We start from the raw sequence: 9,579 nt of genomic DNA, 5'->3' as shown, positions 1-9,579 counted from the left end.
AGGTGGTAGTGTTTCAGGTGTTCAGGTGAGCACAGAAGATTTGTGTCTTCAGATTTTTCTTGAAGACAGTGTGGTGTTAGTTCAAATTAAAGACAATTTTCACTAGCGTGCAGCAACTTTACTAAAGCATAGAACCGTACATTCACATAGAACAACTACAGCCATACATCAACAATGACTACCAGAAGTACAACATGTCCCGCACAAATACAAAACACTCGGGGAGAGGACCCCCGGATAGCAATGTGCAATGCCTGCTAAAAATATTCAACTTAACAATCTCCCCATTCTTCTTTAAAAGAAAAATAAAAGCAAACAATAAGCAACAAAACAGTTCTGTTTTTTTAAGTACCCTAAAGAGAAGTAGCATATTAAAGACTCCATTAAGAGAGAAACTGTTTTACAATTTTCATAAAAATCAAGTCCTTCGAGTAACTTGTTCTTAGTCTCTCATCAAACTTCCACACTCCCTCATTCAGTGCCTTAAGGAGCATTAGAGCTGATGCTCCCTTTTTTGTTAAACAGTCAGCAAGTTCTTTTTTTGTAGCTGACCATAGGATACGCTGGATCCCTCCATCGTGGAGGAGCTCCTTAATGCTGCTAATTTCAAGGCGGAGCCTCTTCTCTGCACTGACTAGGTAGAATTGACAGCATCCACAAGGGAGTGATTATCTGTGACACACACCACAGGCAACATGTTCGTTTTTGTGCGGACAGTCTTTTGCCCAGTGAAATGTACTTTGGCAAATAGCACATTTCGATCTTCTCCCGTACTTGTCTAGTGGATTTGTACTTGGCAGTGGCATCCTCTCCTGGACCTGGACATCGTGCTTTCTTGCCCTCTTTCTTACCGGTATCATCCGTGTAAAATGCGGCATCTTCACTCCGTCTGCTCCTTGTGATATTTTGTCGCCAAAAATCCTTTTAGCGCCGATTTCATTGATGCAAACGTAACTGTTGAACAAGCAGTGAGTGCGAGCTGTTTTAGCCTACATCTAGCCCCGCTGTGTCCAGTAATTTGAAAGCTAACAGAGCGTCCGGAAGAATCATGTTAAATTTACGTAGTCTGTTAGGCTATATCTCTGTTCAAACTCTACGATGTAATCCATCATTGAAACAGCACTGTCTCTATTAATCCTATCGAAGTCTGTGTATGCATCGTACTGCCTATCTGCCTATCCTTTTCTTCTTTGAGAAATACGGAATCTAATTTCTGTAAAGTAGTTATCATACCATATCTGCCGGTATTTCCAGTGCAGTATCCCTCGCCCTACCTGAGAGCAATAAAGCGACTGCCAAAGCCTGTTTTTTCTTGTCCAGTTCTGTCACACGTGTCCACATTTCCATCTCATTTTTCCAGCTTTCATATGATTTGCTCTCGACAAATGCCGGTGTCACTTTGTACTTTCCAGAAACTATCCTCTGCTACCAATGTTAGCTCAAATTTCACTAGCGTGCTACGGATGAAGTGTCCTAAAAATTTCGCCCTTGAGTTTATTTTCTTGTGCCCTTTTTCTTTGACAGGGCATCGAGAACAGAATTATTTGATACTTTTCTTCATCGTAAAATCCTGCAGTTTTTAAATGACCCGAATTGAACCCGAATGAATTTTTAGACCCGAGACGCCTTATTGTACCGGGCAGTCATTCATGCAGTAAAATTCAATACCGTTCTGTAGTAAAATTAGTTGTTTTGCAGTTGTATCTAACCAGGAATTTTCCTCATGCACACTCTGGAATGCCAATCGAAAGGGATCGTGGATGTCAAACAAAATGCAAAACGTATACGCTTATGTGCTCTCTCAAAGCGAGAAAGAGGTAAATCCCCATTTTGAGGGAAAGTGCTTAGGGGAAATGATCAAAACTGCGGATGGGGGTGCAGCCATATCACGCCCGCTCTACCATCAGACGGACCTCGGTGCTACCCCGGGTGCATAGTATTTAATACGTGTTTTTACGTTTTATGCCCCCCGCAGCGGATTGCAAGTGTACCCCTCTGTATTTTCTCCGGGCGCCGAGCCTGGGCCATTTACCGTACATACGACATTGACTCAGAAGCGCCACGGTGTCATGTCGGTGACGTATTTATTCTGCGACACAGGTAGCATTAAACGTTCATTTGACAGCTACTTATTTGCCTCTATTTTATTGACGCTGGTAGTTTTCAGGGCGTTGCCAAGATGGCTCAACCAGAGGACCTGAATATCAGCTCTGTCCCAATCGATGGAATCAGCACCATGAGAATTACGTCGATTTGGACTTTTCTGCTCTCTGTAAGGAAATGCTGTTTTCAGTGTTGTGCCGATTACACATGCAGCTCTTAGACTGGTGTGTAGCTGGCAGCAGCAGCTATCGTATGGCATTGCATAACAAAACAAGCCGTGCTCGCGGGAACAAACTAACTTCCTAAAGCATATTTGTATACTTAGCAAGCTACAGTGTATAACCCATTGGATTATTGCAGCAAATAATTCATTTAGAATTTCTTGTAAATCGAATGTTGTTATTTTTATCGCCAGATCGAGTGGTCCGAATTCTGGCTGGTCGGACTCATGGCGTTTCACGCTCTGTGTTTCCTTATAACGCTCGTGACGATTAGGTTTTATCGAGTACAGATCTGTCACTTTCTGCTAATGGGTAAGTAGCCGAATGAAGCCAAGTATTCACCTACACGAGCAGAAGTTTTGTTGAACACAAAGAGTGATTAATTTACGGATTTTGACGTAACGTTATGTTACACACATTTCAGCAACCACTTTGGACGACAGTCGGTTTGCTATCATACTCACGTCATATTCTTACTTTTTCCAGTGAGAAAATAGGTTGACTAACAGCGTTCTGTATCTACCATAAATGAAATGAGATTTAGAAATTTAACAACCGTACCTTGCCACCACCTGATGGAATATTCAATATTTTGATTCCATCTTTATTAATTTATTGACTTGCCTGGAAACGCAATTACAGTTTTGAGTCCTGGCTCTCAGAGGAGTGGAAAATATATCCTTCCATCTTCATACACCTTTCAATGATGTGCTGGGGTTGTATAGACATTAAAAAACAATAATAGACATAATAATCATTGAATTCTGACTTATACATACAACAAATTACATTTGGTGTTTTCCATGAGATTACAGTGGATATAAAAAGTCTACACACCCTTGAAACCCATGAAATTGCAGGTTTTTGAAATGTAAAGACAGAAATAACAACAATGTAAATGTCAGGCTTTTCCATCTGTAATGTGATCTTCCAACAAACAAAAATCCAGAGAAAAAACAAATGGTTAATTATAGGAACATACCTCAGTAAATATCCAGCTGTATAAATAGATATCATTGTAACTGATGCAAGTCACTCTGGGTAAGAGTGTCTGCTAAATGCCAATAATGGAATGTGATGGAATGCACAAGTATAAAATGCATAATGCATAAAATTCTTTCATAATGGGGGCTCTAGCTGTGTTCAAAGTTAACCAATCACATTCAAAATCATGCCTGTAGGTAAATAGCACATACCTGCCATCAATGAAAGTGATTCTGATTAAACCCAGATTGAAGTCAGCTGTTGCTGTAGGATTTGCTTGAATGTTTGGGGTTGCATCCTACTGGGAGAGTTGCCAAAGAAACTATGAGAGCTAATTGTTGAAAAGTACCAATCAGACGAGGGATATAAAAGAATATTGAAGGGAGAGGCTACCAAGACGCTAACAGCAACACTGAAGGAGCTATAGGAATTTCTGGCAGGTACCAGTCACTTCTTGCATGTGACCACCATCTCTCGTATTCTGCACATGTCTGGGCTATGGGGTGGGGTGGCAAGATGGAAACCCTTTCTTACAAAAAGGAACATCGAAACCCGTCTAAATTATGCTAAAAGATTCTTTCAGTCACCCCAAACCATGTGGGAAAATGCGCTATGGTCTCATGAGACATAACTTGAACTTTTCAGCCTAAATTGTATATGTTTGGTGCAAAGCCAATAAAGCTCATCATCCAAGGAACACCATACCAACTTTGAAGCATGGTGGTGGTATCATCAGCTTTGGGGCTGCTTCTCTTTAGCTGGGTCAGGGGCTCTTGTTTAGATAGATGAATAGCTGCAAATATCAAGATATTTTGGCACAAAACCTGCTAGCCTCTGTCAGAAAGCTGAAGATGAAGAGGGATTTCACATTCCAACATGACAGTGACCCAAAGCATACATCCAAGTCAACCAAGGCAGAAAAGGAAAATCAAAGCCCAGTCAGAGCCCAGACCTCAGTCCCATCGAAAACCTGTGGAATGACCTAAAGAGAGCTGTACACAGGAGATCCCCTTGCAATTTGAAGGAACTTTAACTTTTTTGCAAAGTAGAGTGGGATAAAATTCCAAAGTCTAGATGTGCAAAATTAATAGAGACTTATTCACAAAGACTTGCTGCTGTAATAAATGCAACAGGTGCTTCCATAAAGTATTAGTTGGGCAGGTTGTGCATACTTATGCAATCAGGTTGTTGTAGTTTTTTAAATTTCTTTTTCCTAATAATTAACTCTTCTTTCTCTCTCTGGATTTTTGTTTGTTGGAGGGTCACATTAAAGATGGAAAGAGTCCGACATTTATGTTGTTATTTCTGTCTTTACATTTCAAAAATCTGCAGTTTCATAAGGGTGTGTAGACTTTTTATATCCACTGTATCGGATCTGTAATACTACTGCTGGAGAGTTTGTAAACATGGAATTGGTCTCAGTTCAGACATGCTGTTGTACAAAGATACAGATATACTGTACAGTTATACAGATACAACAATGTGAATAATGAGATGCACTCAAGTGTGTGAATTTACTTTTTATTCTATACAGCAGCAATGGGTGTTAAAGTCACACACACACACACACACACATACAACTGACAGTGTTCCTGTGTTTCTTAGTTGGAATGGTATACTCTGCAGAATACCTGAATGAGGTCGCAGCCCTGAACTGGAGGTGAGATTTTTGTTTACTGTTTCCTTGAGCATAATGTGATCTTGCTGCACGTGGCTGCATTATGTACATAAAAACATGACACTTTAATTTAAGGGCCTTGTTATGGTGTGAGAAACTCTTGTAAATGTATTGTTACATGTTAAAGGACTTATTTCTTTAGGGAGTTGGCAAGGTAGTGGAGAAGTAATGCACGTCCAGTCTTGGAATGGAATCATTTAGAAATCAGTGTTTACATATATCTCTCTTCAGATTTAAAGTCTGTATTCATAAAACGTTTTAACTCTGAGATTTACAGTTAAGTTACGTCTAACCAACAACCAAAAGGAAAATCTTATATGCAGTCTAAACGGGCAGTAAGTGCAGGGGCGGCAGTGTAGCATAGTGGTAAGGGGCAAGGCTTATAACCAAAAGGTTATGAATGCTGATTTCATTCCCCGCTGGGGCACTGCTGTTGTACCCTTGGACAAGGTGCTTAACCCAGAATTCCCTCCAGTAACTATCCAGCTGTATAAATGGATAACATGTAAAAATGGCAAACTTTTGGATAAAAGAACTTAAAGTGTGTTGGTGGACCAGTAGGCGCAGTCTTACCTGTGGTCCTCACAGGAAACCAATGCCCTAGTACTCTGAGGCGGGCACCATGTTGTAGGAGACACTGTCTTTCAGATGAGACATTAAACTGCCCGGAATTTCTGTGGTCATTAAAGATCTCAAGGCACTTACTGCTAAGAGTAGAGGGTTCCCTGGTGTCCAGGTCCTGACTAATCTTCAAGTGGGCTCTTTCAATCAGGCCATAAGAATCTGTCAGACCCCAAGGAATTCCCTCCCTTAAGTTATGATTGTGATTGTGTGTGTGATTCTCAGTTGACCTGATCTTGTAAAATGAAGTTTATATTATTACATTTTTATTAACTATTTCAAAAATACAAGTCTGCATTAAATAAATAAATAAATAAATAAATGAACAAAATATATAGTGTCCAAAAAAAAAGAAAATTAAAAAAGAAGATAATTATAGTAATTTAAAAGTTTGTTTGGTTCTCCTGCTTATATATGCTATTGTTGACATTAAGTGCAAATAGTATTGCATTTAGGTAGAATTCTATATAAAGGAACCATTCAATTGCCTTTTAACAGATTGTTCTCCAAGTATCAGTATTTTGACTCTAAAGGAATGTTCATCTCATTGGTGCTCTCTGCTCCTCTGCTCTTCAACTCTGTCCTTATTGTGGTAAGTGTTTTAGACATATTAAAGGCTTGCCATACTTAAAGCATTAACAATGTTTATGGTTATGGTGAAAGTGCTACTGCTAACTTGATTTGCTCAAGTTATAGTGACTCATTATGAAAAATGAAATGTCCTGAAACTGTATCTGAAGACATAGAAAGGCTGTGGAACGCAGAGTTAATTTGAATCCAGTTGTTTTTCAGATGGTGTGGGTTTATAGGACATTTGCAACTATGATAGAGCTGAAATCACTACAGCTGAAGAGGAAGGCAATAAGGCAAAACGGAAAGAAAACTGAATGACTTCTGAGGATCAAGGAGTTATACTCTGAACTCTGCAGTTGGGCCAAAGGCATACTATTTTATATGTTTACCTAACAAGGCCTAACTCATGCTCAGGGGAGGTGAGTGTAAATTGGTGGAACATTAACATTTCATCAGGAAGTATACCTGTTAAAACATTTGATTTTAACAGCTATACTTCCTGATCATGATGATGTAAATGCTAATTATTTCATAGAAAATAACAGCTAATAATTACACAGAAAATACAGCTTGATTGGCCTAAAATGTTAATGTTGTTGGTAGGTTTACTTTGGTTATGATACATTTTACATTTTTGAATGGACCAGGTCTAATTTCCATTTGCAAATTATTGCCCTAATCCACGTAGCATGTTTCAGAAATTATTTGCTTTAAGAAATACATACAAAAGTATGTATGGGTTTATTGTAAATTGGTATATGGTACGTTTGGTACGTTTTTATTTATACATGTGTTTCCACAAACAACCGAATGTATGGATTGTGTCATTAGTTAGCATTGTTTTGCCTATGAAACATTTTATATAATCTTACCTTATGGCTTCTACATCTTACTGTTTCAGTACCTCTGTATATGTTTTTGTGGTACTGGTACCTTTGGATGAACTGGTGTTCAAACATCTTCAGTGTAAATGTCCTCATTAGAACAGTGCATGCCACTATTTAAAATGTGCTTGTAAGACACATAATGAAAGGCAGTGTTTGGTGTCAGGGAACTGTAATAGAATCCAGAATGTTGCAGGTTTAAGTCCTGGTTTGCATGCTGTTATACCCTGGATTTGGTACTCATTAAGTGAATACTCTAAATACGTGTAGAGTAGTTCAGCAATTCTCATGACCACGTGATGGTGGTGTAAGATATTGTGTTTATTCATGAGAAAGTCAAATTTCTATTCTTGTGCTGTATAAAAGCCAGTTTATATTAAACTGATTTCGCCTTATAAATGGAATCCTAATAGTCTGACAGTTCTTTGGGGTGGAGTTGCATTTTACCCTGTTTGGATGGACATTGTAAAACGCTGACCGTGACTGGACAGGTCCTGTTGGGAATCATCAGCTTGGTGCGAACTGGCCTGAAACCATCAGGGAGCAGGTGAACAGAGAGAACCTACCTGTCACACATCACAAAGTCTGCCAATTGGTCAGTCTATGGAAAAACAGAGAACTGGGGGACAATGGTGCAGTTACCGCAGCACTATAATTATATATACTATATATTTACAATATATTTTCATATAAATACATGGGGGTAGACAAAGTACCACTACAAACACCAAACTCAACATGTTCTTATCCTTTCCCTTGTGTTTTGAAGTAACTAAATTACAATTAAAAAGTAGTTATATATGTTTGATATTAGTGCAGTTAATACTATTTACCAATATGTTGTTGCTAAATGATGTTTTAAAATCAACTCTTCAAGATGAGTTTCTGAACATGAAAAATCAAACTGATTTTGGAAGATGTCAAATAGTTGGTGTCTGAATTGCAGGTGCATCAGTCACAGAAACACAAAATTATTTAATGTGTCAAGGAGAGCAGTGACAAAAATCATGATGACACATAACAAGAAAGGAAAAACTGCATTAGGAAAGACACACACAAGTTGAAGCATGGATAGACAGACACTCAGTAGGATAGTTGCTAAAAGACACAAAATAACAACCTCAAATCACCACAGAACTGAATTTACACCTCCATTACCCAGTTTCAACAAAAACTGAAGATTATAAGCTTCACAAAGCTGATCATCATGGTAGGGCTGCCAGTCGGAAACCACTTCTAACCAAGGCCATTGCACAACAATACATAACTTCTTGTCATGAGCACAAAACATGGACTCTCTGAGAGTTGGAATAAAGTAATGTGGTTTGATGAGTCATCTTTTACTCTTTTACCTATAGCTAGGTGAGTTTATGTTTCAAGGAACCCAAAAGACGCCTGTTCCCAACATGGTAGTGCATCTGGTATGGTATAGGCAGTTGTCTTATGGAAGTCATAGGGTCTGATTATTACTCTGCATGGTAGAATTACAGCTAAGGAATACACAGTCATTTAGGCAACCACTTTTATTTGAAGATTCAAATTTTCACATGGTGGTTCTCTCTTTGAAGACATTGCTGATTATTGTATAATGCTACATTAAGAACCCTGTTCATGATGGAATGGGACAATGCGACTTGTCAGTCGTGATTCCCAATGAATCCTGGAACTGTGTGAAAAAGAGAAGACAATACCAACTTTGGACAAAAAATATCTTTGCTCTGTGAAATAAACTAAAGTACAGAAAAGATGTCCTGAACTGTAACCTTGAAGGTTAAAATTATATATATATATATATATATATATATATATATGTTACCTGAAGTGTGCGAAATACCCAGTGGCAATCGGGGGGTCCCCCCTACCCAAACCTGCCAACAATTAGGTGTTTTTTTAGGGGAATTTGGGGGGGGGGGGGGTTGTGGATAGTAAATAAATAATTGTATGTAGTGTGTGGATTGTGTGTGTGTAGATGTGTTTCATAGATGATCTGGCAACTTGGGAAACGTCAGACAAACATACAAAACATATGGATCCGTGTATGATGATTATTCATAATAAAGTTTGTCATGCAAATTAGTTTCCCAGGAGAAACAACAAAAGTCTTGTCACTGAATCATTGGATGAAGAATGTGCTTTATTTTATGAAAACCTGCGCACATTTTTTGACCACAGCTTTTGAATCATTGCAATGAAAAGCAAATACATTATTTTGTGTTTATATTTCATACAAAGTGGGATGTAATGTCAGCCCTATGTTGGAGACAATGCAGAAATTTGCTGTGATTTCAAAACTGGATTACTCGCTTTGTCGCAGAGAGAAACAACTAGTATCATCGGAAACGGTAAGTTCCGCTGTTTGTTTTGATATGCGGTACATTGTGAAGTGATAGGGACTTCATGACTTATTCAACCGAGAAGCAGTGTGAAAATGGGTGAATTAATTAGTAAATATATTACTTCACAGAAGTTTGATCTGTCTTCATAACGTGATTACTTTGGTATGTACAAATATGTG

At 38.5% G+C, this 9,579-nt stretch overlaps 1 protein-coding gene across 1 annotated transcript; it reads left to right on the top strand.

Moving 5' to 3' along the window:
• Positions 1 to 2,118: 2,118 nt before the first annotated feature.
• Positions 2,119 to 6,754, top strand: LOC118786468 (transmembrane protein 18-like). Its single transcript, XM_036541526.1, has 5 exons — positions 2,119 to 2,272; positions 2,519 to 2,636; positions 4,914 to 4,968; positions 6,106 to 6,199; positions 6,400 to 6,754. Exons 1-5 carry the CDS (start codon positions 2,180 to 2,182, stop codon positions 6,496 to 6,498), a joined length of 459 nt encoding a protein of 152 aa, XP_036397419.1. The 5' UTR covers positions 2,119 to 2,179; the 3' UTR covers positions 6,499 to 6,754.
• The last annotated feature ends 2,825 nt before the right edge of the window (positions 6,755 to 9,579 follow it).

This window comes from Megalops cyprinoides, chromosome 12, assembly GCF_013368585.1.
Source record: "Megalops cyprinoides isolate fMegCyp1 chromosome 12, fMegCyp1.pri, whole genome shotgun sequence".
In the NCBI taxonomy this organism is placed as follows: domain Eukaryota; kingdom Metazoa; phylum Chordata; class Actinopteri; order Elopiformes; family Megalopidae; genus Megalops; species Megalops cyprinoides.
Note: the sequence above shows the minus strand (reverse complement) of the source record. Positions and strands in the feature narration are given on the sequence as shown.

Excerpts from the sequence above, each read along its gene's own strand:
- LOC118786468 (XM_036541526.1), top strand. The coding sequence starts at position 2,180 with ATGGCTCAACCAGAGGACCTGAATATCAGCTCTGTCCCAATCGATGGA. Across the intron at positions 4,969-6,105 it reads GTCGCAGCCCTGAACTGGAG|ATTGTTCTCCAAGTATCAGT; the intron begins GTGAGATTTTTG and ends GCCTTTTAACAG. Across the intron at positions 6,200-6,399 it reads TCAACTCTGTCCTTATTGTG|ATGGTGTGGGTTTATAGGAC; the intron begins GTAAGTGTTTTA and ends GTTGTTTTTCAG.